This window comes from Belonocnema kinseyi, chromosome 3 (assembly GCF_010883055.1).
Source record: "Belonocnema kinseyi isolate 2016_QV_RU_SX_M_011 chromosome 3, B_treatae_v1, whole genome shotgun sequence".
In the NCBI taxonomy this organism is placed as follows: Eukaryota; Metazoa; Arthropoda; class Insecta; order Hymenoptera; family Cynipidae; genus Belonocnema; species Belonocnema kinseyi.
This window is the reverse complement of record NC_046659.1, coordinates 17,900,365-17,923,792: the sequence shown is the minus strand read 5'-3', so window position 1 is coordinate 17,923,792 and position 23,428 is coordinate 17,900,365. Positions and strand designations below refer to the sequence as shown.

Sequence of the window (23,428 nt, the reverse complement as noted above, 5' to 3'; positions counted from 1 at the left end):
CCCCCGAGTACTGATCGAGTTCCTCGGTAATTCTATTCATTTTGGCAATTTAAGTAATATTACCGAAAAAAGTGCGAAGAAAGTGAACTTACAAAGTATTTAGAATATTTTTCCGATAATATTGGGAGTTTACGAATGTTTACAGATTTCTTTTGATATTACTGCGATTTCGCAGTTATTTTCGAAATTTCGGGCTATGACAGGCCATTTTCCAAGTGTTTTCGAGATATTTCGGAGACTGTCAGAAATCAAGAATATTTCCGGAATCTCTCGTTAACGAAAAAGACAAAAAGTGCTGCCAAGGAAAAGTTACCGAAAACATAGGTAATATTCCTGGAAAAATTGAAATTAAAAGGAATTTGAAGAATTTACGAAGGTTTTTAACCCTGGCACCCAGACGACGAGGTCCCACAGGACTTGGTAACGTTAAACGAAGGGACCGATGAGACGGCACGAGGCAACGACAATGGCCAGGGATGTGGGGAGAACAGGCTTTGAGGTGTGCTTTATCATCAACCTACACCCCCTTTCACAGCGAAAACATGTGGAGGAGGTGAAGGGGCAACGGTACCACCCACTAGGGCAGAAACACCGGTTAGTGAGAGCATGGGAGCCAACGGTGCTAAACGGTTTCCGGAGACAGCTTGGTACTGCGGAAAAAACAGGGAGTAATTAAGAGGTCTGAGGGTCACAGTAGGGCTCAGGCCTACCGATACGAGACCGGGAAATCCAAGCTTCAGCACCACTGAGCCGAAGCATCATGACCCCCTGGGTAAGTGGACGCACGGGTCAGGCGAAATATGACCCGCCGCCCGTGAGCGCCCTAACGTGTGTTCCTCTAGTAACGACCTTGCAGCCAATTTTAACCACCGCGGTTATTAGGAACTGACGCTCGCAAAATGACTGGTACAGTCAGAATCGAGGAGCCTCACCAAGAGTAGAGACCCATCATCGCGAAACTGAGAAATGGGCCTTTCGGTCGGACCGTAGAAACAGAGAGTTCTCGGTACCCAGGGGAGTATTAGGAGCCCCCTACATGAGAATTAGCTCCGTATGAGCACCGTGAGCACAGGGGATATGCGCAGCCAGATGAGCTTGGGCAAAGGGCTCCGTATGAATTTGAACCGGAAGCCACCACGAGTCACGTGTATGCTCAGGGATGGGGACGAGGGCCACTTCTTTCCTCGAGGACGAGGAATTGTTAGTGGCGATGCCTGATCTGCATGTATGGAGTCTATCCGCTCTCGTCTGGGCCAATGGATCTCGAGACAAATGAATAGGGTATACGCGAATCTTAGGTTCGATTTTAGGGGGGCAACAGACGGTACGAATTTATCGACTATAACGGCCTGGCAGTCCTGGCAGCGGAATATGAACGCGTAGCATCCACGTTAGGCGAGGATCTGGCCCCACCGCCCCCAGAAAAGTCCCTTATTCCTGAAGACGCGTACAAAGGGAAGGGCCCCCAGCCAAAAAGAATAGTTCTGTGGCTCCTATCGCCCCAACTTTAGTAGATAGCGAATCGTCACAGAGCACGTCAGAAGTGACCCACCTGATCAAAACGCTTATCGCAGCCATCAGTAACGAAAAGCGCGGATCAGGTGTGAGCACGAGTGGAGAAGAGCCCGCGGGCAGGCCTAGGTCCGGGGAGTCCAATAGACGTAACGATAGGGACCCCCGAAACCGAAGGAATTCGGCAAAATCGTCTGAGGGGAAGTCGGCTCAATCTCTAAAGGGGAGCTCAGATTTACCTACCTCGAAAAGACAGCGGGATGATTCGGAGGTCGAGAGCTGGAACTACCGACAAAAGGGTCACTTGCAAATAGGATCTCCGAAAAACCGGAGGCACAATTATTGTCGCCGGCGTGACAAAGAGAAAGGGACCACGAAAGAGTGTGATCTTTCCGGCAACTGGTCGGGAAACCGAAAAAAAGAGAAGGCGTAACTGTGAATCCTTCTTCCTCCAGTTCCGAATTGACCCCTCAGAACGACCAATGCCTACCGGAAAAAATAGGCTTGAGTTAGCAGAGCTGGCAGTAGTGAGGATAACACAGAATACGAACCCCACTCCCGTTGAACCTCCGTCGACTTCAGCGAACCAGATCCCGACAACACGCACGGTAGAAATCAAGGATACCATCGTTTTTGATACAAGAACGAGGGTAAGAGAAAAACCGAACACTTGGCAAGAGAATCAGGTGATGCTGGTTCTGGTTAAGTCGAATGATATTGTCCCAAGCATGGGTGAACAAGTATTCTTGGGTATGGACTTCATCCACACATTCGGAATCGTACACGATGGGAGCATACCAACCTGGTATATGTCGGACTGCCCGGAATTAGTCCACCATTATACCGCGGAGAGTACCAAGTTGGAAGTGAAGAGGAGGGATGAAAATGCGGCAACATTAGACCAGTGTCGGGGGACACCTAGCGATAAAATAGAGATATTATCGTGTGTCCCCGAACGTGTTGAAAAATATGCAAGATAAGGTGACCCGAATGTTAGCCGAAGAAATTGTTGAGCCATCAAAAAGCGGATGATCCAGTCCCGTAGTAATGGCCCTAAAGGCTGACGGGATATATATATTTTGCGTGGACTATCGTAGATTCAACAAGGTCGCCAAAAAGGATGCGCACCCCTTGCCCAAGATGGATATGATTCTTGAGCAACTTCGCGCTGCGAAGTACTTAACGATTCTAGACTTAAAGTGGGGGTACCACCAGATCCCGATGGCTGAAGATAATAGGGAGTACACAGCGTTTACAGTCCCTGGCATGAGGTTCTTTCAATTCAGAAGAATGCCTTTTGGACTGTTAGGAGCTCCTGCGACATTCCACGGACTGGTAGATTCCCTCATAGGGCCAGACATGGAACCGTACGTGTATGTGTACCTCGATGATATAATCATCGTAAATGAGACGTTTAAGGGTCATCTGGAATGAGTAACACAAGTTATAGATCGTTTATAGGGCGCCGGACTGACGATTAACCTAAGGAAGTGTGAATTCAGAAGACTGACCTACGTTATCTCGGGTTCCTTGGTAATCAAAAGAGTTTGCCGGTAGATCCGAACAAAGTCGAGCCCCTTTTCACGTATCGAGCCCCAAGAACAATTAAGCAACTGAAACGGTCCTTGGGCATGGCGTCGTGGTACCATCATTTTATACCCGACTTTGCGACTGACGCGGAACCACTGAACAAACTGCTTATAAAGAACTCCTATGAGAATGGGGCACCGAACAGGAAAGCACATTCGCTAAGTCTGAGGAACAGATTGCGACAGCACCGATTCTGACTTACCCGGACTTCGAAGTCCCATTCGTGATCAAGATTGACGCCACCGATTTTGGTTTGGGAGCAGTCTTGACGCAGATGCAAAAGGGCACTGAGAGGGTAATATCCTTTGCGAGTAGGGAATTGTCTGACGCAGAAAGAAAATACTCGGTTACGGAAAAAGAGTGTTTGTCCGTGAACTGATCAGTTAGGAAATTCCGACACCATCTAGAGGGCTTTCACTTCACAGTCATCAACGACCACAGATCGTTGCGATGGTCACACAACCTTCACAATCCAATAGGCCGATTGGCAGTGGAGGACGAGTGATACCGCAAACGACTGCGCGAGGTGGCAGAGACCCCTAGAAAATACCATGTGTGGAAGATAGTGGATGGAATGCTATATCGATACCGTCGGAACCCGTTGATAGATCCGGTTACCAAGGACCTAGAGGCTTGGGAGTTGTTAATACCAACTGAGAGAAGACAGGAAGTCTTCGACGATCTGCATAGTGACCCACAAGCCGCGCACCTGGGAATAGACAAAACATACCGAAGAGCGAATCAAGGTGCTAATGGGCCGTGTGGTAGTTCCACAGCCTTGGACGGTAGTGGCCACCGAGGTAATGGGTCGAGGCTTTTTTCTCTTCTTTTTTTTCACTACCCTACTTTCAGTTTTTTCTTATGTTATTTTTTTTATTTTTGCCAATGACGTCCGTTCAACCCCACCTAATTTTTTTCTTTTTTTTTTTAGGATTGCAATATGAGCATTGGTTGGTCCGTTAGCCGGAAATAAACATAAACGAAAGCATTGAAAAGTCCGTATCCTGATATTTGCGAGAACCCAGTATCGAGTTAAGTAGATCTCCCAGTAGGTAGGCACCTAAATATCACGGATGGTTCAGGTTGAAGTTTTAGTTCGGCGGGGAGCTAGAAGCAGGAGCCACGCAGGCCGGAAGAACCTTGACAGAGGAACTACAGGTAACCAGAGAGGCAGTTCACTTTTTTTTATTGTGTTCTATTATTATATTTGATGGCTGCCATTTGGCTTCGTTGATCAAATGACCCAACTGAGAATACAAGCTCAGAAGACTGGCAGAGGGGCTGTAGACCGACCACGTCACCAGTACGCAGGTTCGGCGGGTTTCGGCTAGGCTCGGGGGAGTTGTAATGAAGTTACCAAAAAATTATACCAAAAAGACAATAAAAACGGTAAGGGACTCGCCGAAGTCAGTAGTCGTCAACAATGCCGCGTAACTACGAGAGGCAGCACCAATCAGACACTATCATGGCCAGCGGCCACGTGCAACTAAGCAAGGGGGTCTGCCGAAAGCACCTGACGGACCATCGGGTGAAACCGAAAAGGACACTGCAACGCCGCGACGAGAATCAACCGACCATCGGCAAGGACTGGAGGCGGCCATCTTATAACTAGCCACCGGTCTGCCAATGGCAATCCCAGTAGCTCGTCAGACACAACGAACCCATAAGACGGAGACTAGTATGAAAGGACGCATTGGCGGAGTCGCTTGCTTGGACCCGTCCCGCTGTAACCAACCAATCGGAAAAGTCCTCTCGGGAATTCTAAAGTAAAAGGGAAGACGGCATGCAAGACTGAAATTTTCGACACTGTTGATCATGGATCGACGGATTCCGGAAAACCGGAGAGGAAAATCAGAAGAAATCCAAAAAAGACTCAAGGGAGAGGAAAGCCAGAATGGACCTCCGTAGCAAGGAGGAGCTGGCCTGGTGGCCCAAAGGTACGTGGCACATCATTATAGCTTTCCGGTAAGTGTTACCGACTTGCGATTCCGGTCCACACGCGGCGTGAGTGGGTCCTCATTTGGAGGGGTTCGACGAACTCCGTTCACCTGTCACGTCGTGGGAATAATGTATAGTTTGACTTCGTTTTAGAAGTAAGGGATAATGTAAATTTTATAGAAAGAGTGTGTACCCTCTCTCACTTGCGGAATCCCACCCCTGCATTCGTCTAATTTAACAGGGGTGGAAAGTTCGTTGTCCTGCCAAGTCTGGAGGCATTGTCGAGACTAGCGAGGCTCGGATAGGAGTAACCCTATCTGGCACCTAGGAAACTAAATAAACGGGATTCAAGGGTGGTTTGTGAGTTCAAAGAGCGTAACTCACGGACTCGGTAATTCCGATAATGCTACGCAACGGTGTGGCAGATAAGTGAACACATTTGATGTTTTACTATCTAATTGTGCCCAGAGTTTTTTTTGTCCTGGGCCTACCCTTCCCAGGTTTGAGACACGCGAAAAACTAGAAAACTGGGTTACAATGTATATCGTAAGCTTAAACTTCTGCTACAAGCAGGATGGCCATCTACGACTCTATGCCTACGCCATTTGGTACACGAAAAATGTGTAAAGGCCTTATGCCACTTCCCTGAAATTGACTTTTATCACATTATTAAAGATCCAAAACATTTCAACAAGAAAATATAATGATTAATAAGAATAAATAATAAAAATGTTAAAGTAAAGTCATTTTATTATTAAAATTTTTAAAACAACATTCAGCTTTATTAAAAACTTCCACGATAATTAGAAGCTGAGAACGTGACTATGTTTATTATTTTTTATAGCAGAATAATTTCTTATTTTACCTCAACGTAGCTGACACGAATTTTTTACACAACACTTATACTATTGATGTACTAATTTTGAGAACACCTTATTTTGAATTTCTAAGGATATAACACGTCAAAGCACGAAAAAATGCGTATAATTTTTGTTTGAAACTTTTTTCTATAAAAACAATATTTTCCTTATTTCAATACTCTCACAGAAAAAACTGGGGTTTTCGTTAGAACCCATTTTTGTTTCCAAAGGAGCTGCAAGAAAAATGAACCCCACTTGCTGAATAAGAAACCAAAACAATAAATAAGCTCTAATTGGTACCTCAGTTGGTATTCTAAAAGATCCTAATTGAAATTGGGCCTATTTATAAAGAAAATATTTTTCGCTTTGCCCACTTCGACATTTTGCTTAATTAATAACATAATTCTAACCTTAAAGCATACATTTAATGGAACTCTGAATGACATAACTTAATCAAGATAATTAAAGAGCAAAATATTACCGCAATTAAAATAGATATAATGACTTGATAAATATCATTTGCAGGTTAGGTTGCAAAGTTGTCAACATAAAAACATATTCATATGCAAGATCGCATATACATTGCTACCTGGCACGTCTTACTGGTTCACTTTTTCAGCTACCTTTTGGCATATGGTTACCTCTATGCATAAACAATACATATCAATTGATTCAAAAAGTTTACCTGTAACAATGCACAGGTGCTATTCCTAACGTCATTTCCTACACCCATATTAATCTTTAAGTTTGTACTAGTCAAGTTACTAAGCTATATAAATTGAAAACCTTTTCCGGCTCACCACCAATGCCGGAAATCAAGATTATTTCTAGATATTTTCTAGACTCAGTTCGTCTAGCCAACGTCTAGGGCAATTTCATGGCGGTCGCCTTGTCTAGGACTCATCTAAAGTTCATTAAGCCTCCTGGTTCATTAAGGTTCCTGGTGCGCTTCGGTAATGGTTACAACTACGACCACAACCATTCCACAGACACAAATTTTTGCTTAAAATCTTTGTCTGCTCACCGCAAACAATGTCTTTTGGATTATAGTGCAAAGAATGTGTGATATCCATTTTATAATTTGAAAAATCTGCAAAAATCCAAGTTTTTTCAGGTTTTCATGATGAATCACTATACTTACTATTTTGAAACCGTTAACTTTAATACTCATTAGAAAGATTAGAAAATTTTACACAAACCAGTATTTGAATCAATTTTTTTATCTATAGTCAAAGAGAATATATGGCCATTAGAACTTCAGAAAATGAGATAGGAAAATATTTACAATGTTTCCAACCCGAGATGTAACAAGCCAAGCATGGATGTGTCTACTTGCAGCCGTGTAGGCTCATGAGTATCGGATAGGGCGAACTGGTATGTTTGCGTCCAAAATTTCTTCCTTTATATGACGCTCTTTGAATTAAAAAAATAAAACATATACAGCATGTGAATCCACAATAATTACTTTATTTAAGACAGTTTTTTAATGAAAATTGTTGACATCATTATACTTTAAACAAATAACTTGTAATTCATTAAACGTCTTACAATTATTTTCTTGAAAAATATATGTGGGACTTACTCTCTTATATTAAACAAAACTGAAAGTCTATTCAAAATTAATGTAAGCGTTATATTCAAATAGCCAATTTCTAAGTAACTGTTAAAATTTAAACTTTTTTTCTTTGAATGACATTGAATTGATTTTACAAGACGATTCTCCATCTATTAGAAAGGAAACACTTGACATATTTTAACATTGAAAATTTAACTGTTGGAATTCGAATTTCTTAGTAGTTAAATAATTGAAAACGTCTAATCGGAACTTTATGAACTATTTTCAACGTCAAAATAACTTCAAATTAATGGATTCATAATTACAAGCCTTAATTCACTTTCAAATCCTATTCAAATATTGTTTCAGTCTAAAGTATATAATGTTTAACCCAATCAATTTGAAATTTTTTAATTTAGATAAAATTAATTTTTGATTATTCAGCTATATTTGACTGTTCATTAAAAATGAGCAATTATAAATTAAATATTCAAAACTAAGAAATTTGGAATTAAATTGTTTGGAATAGCCTTCAATCATTAATATTCTTGAATGCTAATTTTAAAGATACAATGTTAATTACTCAATTTCAAATATTTTTGATCTGTAAGCAAACGTCTTGAATTTTCATGTATAATTCACAATTGATCTAAAATTAATTTTAATCTAAAAATTATTATAATATACTTTTTAACTTAAAGTGTCCATTTAAAAAAAATCTTATTTTGAACATTTACATTCATTCTTAAATTTTAATTGTTCAATTTTTGAAAGTTAAACATGTTGTAGTGCCTTACTGCTGTTTGAGGTCCTTAATAGCTACCCGAACAGCTCTTAAGATCTAACAGGCGTGAAATTAAATAAACCTATTTAATCTCACGTCTGCGATTTAGGTATTTGTGGTATGATGTACCTTGGGTGTTATTACTGGTTAGTACATATTAAGTGAATCGCCTATTACCTATGTTACCTTAGGTTAAGATGTCACTGAAATACACACATTCTTACGGAGCATCAGTAGAGGCAAGACAGTAGGCAACTGGTCTTGCGGCATCAAAGAATTCTCTTTGTCTCATCAGATATCTACCAGTCCACTATATGTTATTTTTAAAGCTATCCGAAACATTTGGTCCTTGACGAGGCATTTCCATGTTCGGTGATAAAGTGAGTAAAAGCCTTGCGCAATGTATAAATTACGCCATGCGAATTCACTTGCTCTCGCGCAATGGTGGGCATACTCTTACTCACCGGTAATTTGCCTATAGCTCCGTTATAAAGTTAATTTTCTTTGGACTTTTTGTGATTATTTCGCAGCAACTTTTCAGAAATCGCTTCCTTCATTGAGACCATGATTACCAGCCAATACGAGTTGGAAAGTCACATCAGTGGAAGTCTCAAAGATATAATTCAAAAAAAGAAACAGATGATTACGGCTCAAAAGCATTACGCACTTCGCAGATGATCTCTTAGAACCTTTCGCAGTAACCTACGCAGAACACAGAATCTAATTAAGAGCCATGTTGAGGCTTTTCAACCGAAACCTATGCCTGGTCCAGCTCACAAAAGGTGTGCGCGTAACGGAGGACAAGGACTTCAATCGTCTTTTATGAGTTAAAAGAAGTTAATTTGAGATAAAAAAAAGCTCAAACCATTTGTTAGGATAGAAAGCGCTTTACGATAAAGGAGAGTTGAAAGAAATCCGCGCAGAATGACTATCGGTCGCATTCTGGGGCTACCAAGCAAGCAGCGATAGATTCTTTAAATTCTGCGAATATTTTCGCCTATCCAAGAGTACTTAATCCACAAATTTATAGATCAGGATTACCGCCCCTTTCTGAGTGCTGGGGGGGGGGGATTATCCTCCCCAACACTTGTACCAGTAGCTTCAAAAGCCTACAACTTAGTTTCTAATTACGCGACTTAAAATTTTGATGTGGGTTTTGAAAACTGCTTTTTACATACTTTAATCGTATTTTATTATTTATAATAACAAAAACCTTAATTTTTTAAATAAATAAATAGTTTATTTAAATTTTTTCGCAATTTAGGTTTTTCGATTCATTTTATTTTAGTCGCAAAAGAAAGCTTGACTTTTTACTACAAAGAACTATAAAAAAGAAAATGGAGAATTTAATTTTTAATCAGACAGAAAGCCGCATATAAAGGGAGTTCTGGCGCTCACACTCGGGCGTCACGCTCCAGCATACCACAAAACAATTTTCAAGTTTACTGGTTTTGTTAATTATTCACTTATACTTAGAATTGGCTCAGGTAATCAAAAACATATTGAAAAATGTTTATTTGTGAGTTGAAAGAAGTTTTTTCTTTTTGAAAGTTGTTAAACAAAAAAGCGGTTACTTCAAAATTAATAGTAGTTTTCTTAAAATTAATGATTTTTTTACTACTGCAACTTCTATTAAAGATAATAATTGTCCATTTCTCATACAGATTTAAAAATAAATACATAATTTAACCATTTTCTTACAAATAAGCTGTGTTTATTTAAATGAATATATTACCGAGGTATTAGTAATTAACCTATTTTATTAGCCTAGGTACAATCAAGTCATAGTCTCCAGATTCCTCTCGACTCTCATAATTCGACGTGCTTGATATTTGTTAGTCCCCTTGATTCTCATAATTCGACGTGCTTGACATTGATTAGTCCCCTTGCCTCTCTCAATTCGAGGTGCTTGATTTTTGTGAGTCCCGTTGCCTCTCACAGTTCGAGGTGTTTGTTTTTTGTGAGTTACCTTGCCTCTCACAGTTTAAGGTGCTTGATGTTGTGAGTCCCCTGGCCTCTCACAATTCGAGTTGCTTAATTCTTGTGAGTCCTCTTGCCTCTCACAATTCTTTTGTTTTTCTTTTCTTTTAAAGTACTTTTCTTTTTTCCAGTAAGTTTAGGTACGGAAAATGTAAAACAGTTGAAAGCCGATGCGAAAACAGGCGAACAGCCTTAATAATTAGAAAAAATTTCTAAATAAAAGGAGTCTAAAATCGCACCGCAAGCTCCGCGTGGTAGACTCTGAAAAAACATTTGAAACATACCATTTTCAGACACAGAGTGCATTTTATACGCGCAAGCCATGATACATATGTCCCAATAATTTTACTTTAAAAAAAAATTAATCACTCGTGGAGAATTACAAATCATTATTTGATATATTTACAATTTGGAGAAAAATGGCGACAAAAATATTTGAACCAGCGGCAACGTGGTCGCCATGCATGCCCTTTAGCGCTGCACAAACGGCGCTGGCTGAGAGCAGCCGCGCGTGACTCGGTAGACACACACTGCACACTGTCTTGTCCAGTCTATCTTTGTTCTAAGTTGATGAATGCGCCTTTTGATCTTATGATCAGCAGTTGGTCGTGTTTTACCGTTTGCATCTATACAAACTTTAAGAATACAGTCGAACTCCAAAGATACGAGAAGCTAGGGAATCAGGAACTTCAAAGATTCAAGCGTTAAAGGTTGCTCGCTCCTTTGGTATCGCGACGCTCGTATCTTTGGAGTTCGAGTGTAGTCCTCGTGGGAAAGAATACAGTAAAGATATTATTCTATACAATAATAAGACTCACGGATCGGCAAGAAGCGTCGGAAGTGCAGTCTCCTGGATTTTCGAAGGTGCATTGAAGCCCATAGCATACACACCTCGCAAAAGTTCAGCTTTCCTACAAAAAAGAAGAAAAAAAGAATGAAGAAAACTTATCTCGAAAAAAACGTCTAAAGTAATACTCCACTACCATGGCCAGTTTATGTTAGGTGCTGTTGACGAAAGTTTCTGAACTCTGCTTTCTCAACTTAGGCTTTTGGTAGTGAGACATTTAGATAGAGTAATACACTTTCCTAACTTCTGATGTTAAGATTTCTCGCCCTTTTGAGGAGAAGATCTCTTCCGTTTGCGACAATGTGAGCTGTATCGAGGATAATACGTTTATCAAGAAATGTAAGATTTAGAAGTCCGCCATGACGGCGTGGGATGCACATTCGCGGAACGGACGAACTGACACGCAAGCTCGTCTGCATATGCACGACCTTACGCATGGTGATGCTGAGGGCCGTGAATTCATACTTCGTTTATAGAACCGTCCCGAACGAATAGAGCAGAACCGGGAAATCAAGCATATTAATCGCAGATGTCTCGTTCAGCACTGAGAGATTAGCAGGCTCAACTTTAAAAAATTCAATTTTTCAATTTCCCTGATTTTTCCCTGATACAATTGTATTATAAGATCGAATACGGTTTCAATAATGTAGCAGAATAAAAATTAAAACAATTCAGAAAATGCGCTTCACACGGCAGCATGGATTAATTAAGTCAAGGATATGTCCCCAAACTATCATAAAATTTATAAGTGCCAATAAAAAGCTAAGACTTGAAGTCCATTATAAACCTGTCTCGGATCAATAAGAGCATCTTTTATTTGATTTTCAACTATTATTTTGGTGTTAATAAAAAATCTTCGTTCCACGTATGCGTTGCCTTGGCTGAATATTAAAACTTTCTTCAAAAATTGCTTCCCAGTGTTGCTCAAATGTATAACGTTGTTGTTTCAAAGCAGACATATTGTACTGGTTCGGCCTGTTTTGTGCGCTGTGATGTCATTGAAAAAAAGCGTTTTTTGCGAATAAGCCTCTTGGAAATATGTTTATATAAGCAACATCTCTAAAAAGCAAAATTCATAGTTGATAGCAACAAATGTATGAACTTTCCATTATTTATGGGCTATATATGATGCAGAATTAATAAATTGCACCTAATTACATGAAATTATGTAGAAGAAATTGTAAAATCTTATTATAACCTCAAACTGTTTAAACATAGCCCAAATAAAGATGTTTTCGGTGTTTTTGACATATTAATTTGACATTCGTTTGAAGATAATTTGAAACATTCTTTTAATTGTTATCAATTAAGAACAATCCCAGATTTAAGAAAAATCTATTTTTTTCAAATTTACTCTTTACTGTATGAACAAATTTAATCAATTAACCTCCATTTTTTGGTAGGAAAATATGTATTTCAGTAAAAGACCCAACTTTAGAGCAAATTTTCTTCCCTACAGAAAAAATTAGATCCAGCTCAAAACTTGATAAATTTTTAACACAATATGGAACCGCCTCTAAATTTCGTGACCCTACCTTAAATCCTTTGCCAGATATGTCTTAAAAAGTATTGTGGATATAAGCGCGCTGACGTAGAGAAGTGTAAGGTCATTTTTTTAAAAACCTCATTTTAGATTCCTGTGATCAAATTTAGTCGATAAATGTGAAAAAATGGGATTCGATTTTCATAATTAGAAAGATTCTTATATGGGCAAGCAATTGTTGGCTCGCTTATTCCTAAAATATTTCGACAGCAGTTTTTAAAAATTAATGAACAAATGAACTAAACAAATCAGACAATTGTATGAACAATATTTTATTTTTAGAAAAACTATTTTTAAACTTTAGATCGACGTTTTCTCTCAGGAGGTACGTCCAATTTTAATACTGCAACCGTGTGCAGGAAAAAAGGGTTGACATTTTTTTAAACTCATATATCAAGTATGAAAATATATAAATTATTTATTTTAAAATAACGTCATATTATGTGTTACGTATAGAACAGGGAGAAGGTAGATAATATTCCCTTACTACAACGTAACAAGATCCTCGGAATTTTAGAGGCGCAAGTCACTAGGGCCGACTTAAATTAAATTATAATGACCAAAACGGAACTCAATGACTTTATTAATGGGATTCAGTATTCATTTAAAAGAATCTTAGTATGCATAATTGCGTGTATGGTTGTGCCTAGGAAGAGAGAGAGAGAGAGCGATAGCCCATATAATTAAAATACACTGAAACCGCATTTATATCCGTCCTGCGCTCTGATTGGCTTGTTTGTCACGTGGCACTGCGAGGTGGTGAATTCCAAGCGGATATAAAGGAGAGTTATGCAGGAATATACGCGCGAGAGGATATAACCGCGGTTTCAGTGTTCAAAACTAAAAGAAGACGCACTAATGCTCTCTTAAACACATGCATAATAATCGAAACTACTTAATGCAAGATAGCACACATATAAGAGCGGCTTCGATGGCGTATGACACGAGATACCTGAAACATTTCTCAAGTCTTCCTCCCACTTTCTCACATCCTTTACATACAATTTAAAATAGCCACAAAACTTAAGCTTGTAAACTATTCCATTCATACATGATTTTATTAATCAACTAAAACTCGGAATAATTAAAATTATAAGACCAGTGAAACTGGGCCATGGAATGAAAATAAATGTTGAAATTTTTATCCAGCAAAAATAGTTCAATTCTCAAAGGCAATAAGCTCGATTCATTGTCATATTGATGACAAAGTAATTCCTAAGAGGGAACGACGTTCATTCTTTGCCACATTGTTGACAAAGTCATTTCCAAAATCATAACTGGATTCATTGTTACATTGATGACACAGATATTTTTTAAATTTTACCAAGAATTTCGACCACACTATTTCCAAATTGCCGAATCATCAAAAATCCTTACCTAGCCATTACGTGCCACAGGCCTTTAAAGATACTCGATTTTATCGAAGGATTTTTCAGTCCATCGGAAAGTTCGGCAACACTAATTCTTAAGTCTGCGTAAGAAAAAACCTGAGCCTTTTGAATTAGTTTTTCGGGCTACCACCCGTAGGGTAACGGGCGGAAATAAAAAATGTATGAAGAAATTCCCTCGCCGACGGGTAACCCAAGGTTTGTGCAATCAGAAAAGTGATATTCTGGGCATAAATTTCGAGCTTTAAAAGTTTACTATTTCGAATCTCAAAACCAAGCAGAAAATTTGTGACTATAAAAGTTTATTTTTGTTATTTAGGAAACAAGGAGAAAGAAACTGAGTTCCGTGAAAAAGGTACTTACCCTTTCGGGTTTAAGAGCCTCTCCTCTATTTATTGAATAATATACAAATAAATGTATATGAAAAAAGAAAGACAATAGCTTTGTGTAAGAGCGCTAGTGTGGCACTCTGTATATCAACACGGTTACAAATTTGAAACTAGGTCCATTCCTAAAGGAATTCCAGATAAGGACTATGTCTCTCCTTTGAGATGCAACTACAACATAAATGAAAGTTTACGTAAAACTACCAATACAGGTAAAAAAGCTATCATTTTACACCATTTTTTGAAGAATGGTAAAAGGCATATTTTATGTAAGTTTGAAACTTCCTGCTTGATTATTGAAAAAATAATTGCATATTTAAGAAAAGACTATGTCCCAAGATTTCTACTTTTTTGTCAAACAATTTCGTTGCAGTAAACAAAAATCCTTTTGTTCTACATGCTAATATTACAAAAATCCGAAGTGAAATTCCGGGTATTAATTAATGTATAATTTTTCACAGCACACATGGACTAAAAAAGCTTGGCTGAGATTTTATCATTAAGATACATGCGGTTCCATAACTCAGTTGGCTAGTGCGTGTGGTAGATATAGATTTATAGGTTCGGGTTAGGTATTTTAGGTATGGTTCAAATCCCCAGAAGGTACGATTTTTCAAAGAGTTCGAGCCTGGAATTAATTTTGCAAGTAAACGAACCTACATTTGCTTAAACCGACAATATATTACGGGCAATAATAATATAAAAAATGTTTGCAAAATCATCATTATATGTGACATGCGAAGTCTTCTCTCTCCACTTAACACTACCTTTTCATGCATACAGCGGCACCGCTGCCGCGTTTCAAGGACGGGGTATAGATGAGAAGCGGACATAGAGTGGTAAGTGGTGGGAGGTGTTTCACGGGATCTCGAGCTCTCGAACGAAAGCCGGATTTCTCGGGTACCTAATAACTCAATTATTAGCAATAATATCTTTCGGATTTTTGTCCCGATGGTTTCATTAAAAAGAGCAGCTCAAAAACTATCGAAAGGTTTAAAAACCTCGATTTCGATTTTTTTAGAGTAAGCCCTCTTTCTTCGGAGCACGTCACATATTACATCATCTGTTTCTAGCTGCTGTAATGGAACTGTTACATAATTATAGGGTGATCCGACTAGAGGTTTTTTCAGTAGGGTAATTTGCGACAGATAATGCGCAGGTAATTTCAAGCTGTCATGTTTTTTTGGTTCAGTATTCATTGAAATTTCAACATGGAAAGACAGAAAGCCTGAACGTTTAAAATTTGTGCGATTCTACTACGAAAATTCACGTTCTGTGAAGAATTTGTTAAAATTTGATCTTTTGATGATCCTTTACCATGCGCCGTTGTGTGAAAGTGCGATTCAGTCGGAATACCAAAATCTGTTTCTTGGTAGAGCAGATTAATAAAATTATACTTAAAGTGTCAGGCTGCTGCATCAGTTCAATAACGGACTTTCTTGGACTGAAAGTATTTCTTTAAATAATTCAGTATAATTTTCTGAAATCCGTAGACTGCAACTTTCTTATGTCTGAGACAGTCTGATACTATGGCAATACTTTAATGCTTTAGCTTGTGGCCTTTCTTCTAATAAATTACAGCAGTGAAAATAGAGGATTCATCGTTGTTCCAAAAAAATTCCCAGAAGAATGTGCCTAAATAATATCAGTATAACCAGTTAAATATATCTAATCACTCAAAAGGAGAAATTAGCGAATTCAGTAAGTTCAAAGCATATTGAGACTGATTAGGAATATTTCCAGAAATATTATTTCTGAAAACAAGATTTTCTGTGTTTTTTGAATATTTGAAATGATCAATGCATTCAGTTTGCATGAGAATCCATTTCTATCAATAATTACATCAATGAATAATAAAAACGATAATAACTGTCCATTAGCTTTTTGGTGTCGCAGAGAGCTCAGGGTATTTTTTATTCCATGATTGCTGCAGAATGCTTGAAATTGTTTTTACGTAAAGCCGGGTCCGCGATCTGAGATGATTCAATCCGGTGCTCCAAAGCAAAGAACAAAATCGCCAAAGATTCTGATTCCACATGTGACTCGTCCTCGTTACAGATTTCAGAAACGTGAATTCCGTTAGATTATCGATTAACGCCAAGAGAAGCTTGATGTACCGACTTTTCGTAACCAGCAGCCCTTCAGGATCTATGTGAATGATAGCAAAAGGTCGATGACCTGGAGGAATCGGGTGCAGAGTACTAGGCTGCTTGCCAGTCTTAGCTTTCGTCACTACACACTAAATACACGCTATTACATGTTGGCGAACATATCGTCTTATCCCAGGAAAATAATCAAATTGGCATATCTTTTCTGCAGTTCGGTCTAAACCGAAATCACGTTGCAAATCATTAAATCTAAGAGCTGAACTCTCACGCAAGGCCTTAAGTATTACACTGTAAAAAAATTCTGTGTTACAGTAGAATTCCGATAATTTGCCGTCCGATAAGTGTACACTCCCCTTAAAACGCACCTTAGTATATCGTGCTACTAGAGGGGGCATCCGATAAGTCTGCAATTCCTGAAATTTTCCACCCCTACAGCCCCGAAGTTGCAAAGTTATCGGACTTGCACTGTATTTTATAACGTCATACGTTGGAAACTAACCAACCCATATACGAGACTCTTGCGTAAAAAACGAACGACACTGAAAAAAACACACTGCGTGTAAATTCACAGCCACGTGCGGGGAAAAACTAATATTACGAAATTTGCCGCAACTTTAGCCCTGAACGAACTGGAAAAGGAGTTAGTCTTACGGAAAAATCTGTAACAGTAGATAGTTCGTACAAGTTATTCAAAATAACATTATTTTCGCCATCAAACAGACCTTCTCATATAATGTGGAATATCTTGTAAACAAATGAAAGTAGAATAATCAAACACTCCTCTGTTTCCCGGCCTAGGCGTAGCCATCTATGGCAATAACATACTGCATGTAATTTCGATCTCTATCAAGTACTTATACATTCCGTCAATTTAAATCATACAGGAAAGTTGCAAATACGCTGTTATTTGTAAATGCACAGTCTGATGTAAATACAATGCTGCGTGTATCTTTACAACTTATTAAATAGGTCAAATAGTTTCCAGTGTAATAAGATGCAAGTTTACACATCGACTGTCAAATTACCGCGGTCGCGGTTTTATCACAATGTTCCTTTTAGTTTAATTGTACTACAATGTTAATTAGTATTGAGGTCTCGTCAATTTAATACCTTATTTACAGTCAAGTTCTGAATGTCCGATAGATTAAATCACGCTCCAATGTGATTTTCAACATAACTTTTTTTAGTGTACATAAATTAATTTTTCGTTATCGCATTTGTATAAAATTCCCTCTAAAAATTCTTAATCACGCTAATTCTTTTGCTTTAACTCCTCGTCTGCATATTGAAACATTACAACCTCTTCCACTTCGCTAACTATAGCAGGCATCCCTAAAACCTGATCTAAGATTTCACCTTCACACTCTTTGCTTTCGACTGCTGCTCTGCTTATCCCATTTACGTGAGGTAATTAAGCTACGGGGCTATGCTCGATCTAATATTCGTATTCCGTTAGTAAGCTATGGCAATGAACTATCTGTGGGTTGTTAGTTTTGTTGATCTTAAAGTAGATTATTCCTTGAAAATCAGTCACGATTTTAAATTCGATATTGATTAGTAACTATAGCGAGTAGTTCAAACTTTTTCAAATGGTTATTTCTTTCCGGCTCGCTCGTACGGTCGGGTGACTCAACTATTTTTAGGTTCTTAAAATTTTATATCATCTCGACTTTTACTGGACCGGGTTCAAAGCCGTTACCTGATACTTCGAATCCTAAGTAACAAACTTCATTCTTTAAAAACTCGCATTTTTATCGTTTAATGGTTAAACCTGCGTTTTTAAGGCTTCAAGGACTTGAATCAACCGTTCCTTTAATTCCGGCCAGTCCTTTCCCGGAATCAATATGTCGTCTCGATAGAAAAAAACTACATTATCTCTCAAAGGTCCTAAAACCGGCTGCATTAATATTGAGAATTAAAACGAAGCATTAGTCAGTTTTCTCACTATCTTTTCGTAGCCAGAAAAACTTGAAGATAACCTTGAGCCAAATCTAGTACGATGAGAAAATGACTATACCCTAATATTGTCAAATTATAATCTATTTCTGGTCATGGGAAATTCATACGCTCAGCTTGTTTGTTAAGTTCACGGTTAACTACAGCCAGTCTTTTCTCGCCTGTTTTTTTTTGTAACTAAAAGAAATGGACTCGCGTATGGCGAGGAAGTGTCTTCCATTATACCTATATCTTCCTTATCTTTTATAATCTCTAACATTTGTTTACGTTTATTATTGCTAAACTTATGCGATTTACTAAACCGCGACTAACTGTGAGGTTTTTCTTTAATTCGCATTTTTATTTAATCATTAAAACCTAATTCGTTTCAATTTTTTTATACACAAACTCTATAATCAGTTATTTAATCACAGTAATCGTGAGTTTGAAGGTAACAATAGTAACATCTGGATGCTGTCTTAAAGCTACCATCAATTATTACTATTATTACGTACCATTATTTATTATTAATACAATTATATCTCATTTTTGTCTCAGGCTTAAGATGGTTACAGTTCAATATGCCAAAGGCATTTTTGTTACGAGTTGAATATTTTCACGAGATTGATCTGGTACAGGGCGCAGGGACATTTTTCTAATGCAATCAGGTGATGTGATAAGAGTAGCGTGCCTAATTAGTAGATGAAAAATTAGGAGCATGGTTTGGGAGATGATAACAGTTGCCTCTGAATGCTTTCTTAGAGCTACCATCTGCCACTCCACAGGTTTTTAGTCGCTTGCTTCCTGGTAATCAGGGGGCTACACGATTTTCGCTTTTGCATTAGAGACGTGAGTCAGTTTTGTGAAGAGCAGCGAGGCTTGAAACATTGGCGCCACCGCTGCGGCGCCCGCTCTGCCCATTGTCTGTTATTATTTTTCATGTGAAAACTTGTGAAATGTCATAAATCTATCGTCTTTTTGGCATATTTTATTCATTTACTGATAAATATGTAATCAAAATGGGTGGACATCGATGTATAGATCCGAACTGTCGAGCAGGGTACGACTCAACCCGTTCAAATGGAGTAAAACGTGTTTTTCTCTGATCCAAAAAATGAGGTCGAACGTTGACAACAAGCAATTAATCGTGAAAAAAAAGGATTTTATTAATAAACCTGGACATTTAGTATGTGAAGATCACTTTTTAAAGGATCAGATAATTTGCAAAAGGAAAGTTTTAGCTCTCAATGGAACGGTTATTGCGGTAAGTATTACGATTTGTTTACACTGATGTCCTTTAACCTCAAATAATCGAGTGGATCTGACGATTTCATGAGAACATTGTTTTTCATATTTTAATATATTCTTCTTGGTACTGAACTTTTATATCGTTGTGATAGTGTGGAAAATTGTAGTTTCAATAGCTTTTGAAATTTAAAAAATATTTCGAGACGCTTACTATCTGCAAGAAAAATATAAATGTAACATTAATGACAGTGTTCAATTATTACTGCATTCTAACACTTATGTACAGTTACATTAATTTATTAATAAATTCAAGTATTAAAGTAAATTAAAATTGTTCGAAGGGTGCTAAAAAACCCCGTCGTCTAATAAAGCACAATTTTTTGAAAAAGGATTCTGAAATGTCTAATAAAAAGTCAGCCTTCGAACAATGATCAGAGCAGTTTAGAAATTGAGATGGCAAAATCCCTAGTTTTAATTTAAGTTTCTTTTACCATTATGACTGCAAGAAAATCATTATTTTGCAATTATAGTATAGTTTAATACTTGCATTTTTTAATAAATAAATGTAATTGTACATAAATATTAAAACTCTGCGATAATTAAGAACTGTTATTATTGTTACTTTTACATTTTTCTTAAAGATAGTAAGGGTCTTAAAATAGTTTTAAAACTTCTAAAACTATTAAAACTATTATTTTACACACTATCAAAATAATCTGAAAGTTTGGCAACAACAAAAGTATCTCAAAATTTAAAAATCAATGTATGCATGAAAGCATCAGAGCCATTCGGTTATTTTAGGTGAAAGGACACCGGTGTAAACAAATCGTAATACTTACCACAATAACCGTTTCATTGGGAGCTAAAACTTCCTTTTTCCAAATTATCTGATCCTTTAAAAATTGATGCATACACACTAAATGTCCAGGTTTATTAATCATATCCTTTTTTTTACGATTAATTACTTGTTGCCAACGTTCAACCTCATTTTTTGGAACAGAGAAAACACTTTTTACTCCGTTTTATCGGGTTGAGTCGTACTCTGCTCGACAGTTCGGATCAATACATTGATGTCTTTAGTCCATATTTAATTCATAGTACCATATTTTAATCCAATTTTTAAATAAATATATTACTAAATGTACAGTAAACTTAATAGCTTTCATACTGACAATCTTTTCACTATCTTAACGATTAATACAATATACTAAATATTAAAAATTAAATTTTTTATAATTTCTTGTTTATTTTTATTATAATGTAATAATAGATTATAATCATTCAAGTAATTAAAAATAGAAAAACTATTATTTATATTAAAATTTTAGAACTTTTAGTTTATTTGCTTTAAACCTTTAAGACGTATCCTTTATATTTTTCCATTTTACTCTGATTGAATATTAAAATCCACAAATGTTCAAAATATTACAAAAAATGAGAAAAATACTACAGAACTGCTGTTAGTACGCTACATACTCTTGCAGAACAAGCGTATTATTTAAATAAGTAACACGGGAATTCTGGATCAATCTAAAAATTTATACCCCCCCCCCCCCCCCCCACATTAATTCCTTCTTCACCGAGTGCACCACGCCATCTGCCATCTGCCGTGTAAGGTCATCCGCACATTTCCCGTTCGTTCTTACCTTCTCGGATAAAAGGAGCTGGAATACACGATGTTACGGTTGCGTCGGGTAATTATTTAACTAACGTTAATAAATATTCCACTAGACTAATAGTAAAAAACTGTAGGGAAAAAAACGAATTTTCGAAGAAAAAATTATTTAAACAAATTCCATTTGTTTAAATAATTGAAAGTTAATTAACAAATGATAATAAATATTTTACTAGACCAATATTATTAATTCTAAGTAAAAAAGACGAGAATACAGTGTTCAAAAGATCAATTTCATGAAGAATCAACATTTTTGGTTTTAAGGGTAGTTTTCAGGTAATCGTGGGGAACTGGGAAACTTTAAATCAAAACCGACACCTGTGAAAATAGAAAAATAAAATAAAAAATAAAAAATTAGGGAATTTTTTTTTTGGATTTGGAAAAAATGGGGGGGATAGTAGCCCTCTAGCATGCAACACAATTTTGCCAAGCATTTTTGGACCACCCTAGTGAGTACGTGTGTTATTCGAAATTCGCGCCAAAGATATTATCCGCCTAGATGCGGCAAGTGGTGGCGGAGTGGGGATAGAATTATTAGTAGTAGAGGATAAATGTTGACGTCGCTGTCAGATAAAATCAAGAGCTCCCCTGCTGTACCAATCTACTCGCTATAGTATCTATCCGCTCTTAACAATTGTTGTTAGTAAAATGGGTGAAATAGGCTCTGCTGACGAAATGATTTTCAGCAGATAATATAGTTTTCTAATAATGTTCAGGATCACTAAGACTATTAGAACTCTGTCTTATCCGGCGATCCAGGTCAATGACAATCAATAAACAGATGAATATTTATCATTGTTTAATGAAATTAAATTCCGTTTAAATTTAAGTAAAAATAATTATGAATATATATGTACACACACATACACAATCAACAACTTCCGGTTGATGATTGCTTTTTGTAATATGATCCGTTAATCTTGTAATAATAATCATACATAAAATACAGAATGATTTGCATAATACTTTGCTCAAAATTGGAGTGTAATTAACAAATTATAATTTCGATGCGTATTTCGCTATTTTGAATAACCTAATGGAAGCCACAGCCGAGTGAATATATTGTTACGTTTATAACAGAATTTGAAAGAATAAAAACAAGAAAAGATAAGGAATTTTTTTATACACTTCGACATCTGTCATATCGGAAATATTAATTTATTGATAATGAAATTGGCCTTCAATTTTTCATCACTTGAAGTTGATTTGATTGGGAACAGTTATAATTTAAAAAATATTCTACTATTAAGCCTTTATATTTAAAATAAATTAATTACAGAATTATGAAAACGGTCAATTTTCGGCACTATTACATTTGTCATTTTAGGCCCTTCAAAATTGTAAAGTTTCACGTTATTTTATTTTTACGCATATACTATGTCTAATTTTGAAGGCATTTTTAATGTAAATTTTAAGGATTGCTGTAAAGAAATAGATAAACAACACCCAGTCATAAGTCAGTCTAAACAACGATCCTCACACACTGGCTCACTATAGGCATTTTTCCAGAAATAAGCTTTTTGTATAAAAAATTCTTCAAAAAATCTAATGCATATTTCGTTAAATGGATTTATTCGATATCTTATTTTTAATAACGTAAATAAAAATATTAGTGTTTCAAAACCCGATATCTGACACTGTACATTGTCTGCCATCTTCTGTCTCTGTCAACTGTTCCCAACCGTATTGAATTGAGTTAATGAACTTGCCTGCAATGAGCCCTCTGTAGTTTTCGTTTGTAACACACATGGCGCGCACGTGTTTATTTGTTTGTAACGTACCATCACAAAGTGAGCTAATACACACCTACCGGGCTACCGAACCACGCCCCCCCCCCCATGCACAACCATCAAGTGCGCCGAGGCGCACTGGATGGTTCGCCGGGTGCGACGAGCCGACTAACGTCGGGGAGCTCTTACCCCGTGAAACTCCTCTGGCCGTCATACTCTACCTGTAGGCGACCAGGCAACCTTTGCCAACTCGTAACCGACTCGCTCGGTGGTCGACAGGCGCTACTGTGGCCATTATTCGGGACAAGGGTACGTCGGCGTCAGGTGCCCCTGACCGACCTACCAGCGG

At 37.4% G+C, this 23,428-nt stretch overlaps 1 protein-coding gene across 1 annotated transcript in view; it reads right to left on the bottom strand.

Moving 5' to 3' along the window:
- LOC117169168 (DEAD-box helicase Dbp80) overlaps positions 1 to 23,428 on the bottom strand; it is a 260,485-nt gene that overhangs the window by 166,133 nt on the left and 70,924 nt on the right. Inside the window, exon 3 of the mRNA XM_033355394.1 lies at positions 11,038 to 11,130. Within this exon, the coding sequence (XP_033211285.1) occupies positions 11,038 to 11,130 (93 nt within the window). The remainder of the gene's footprint in view (positions 1 to 11,037; positions 11,131 to 23,428) is intronic.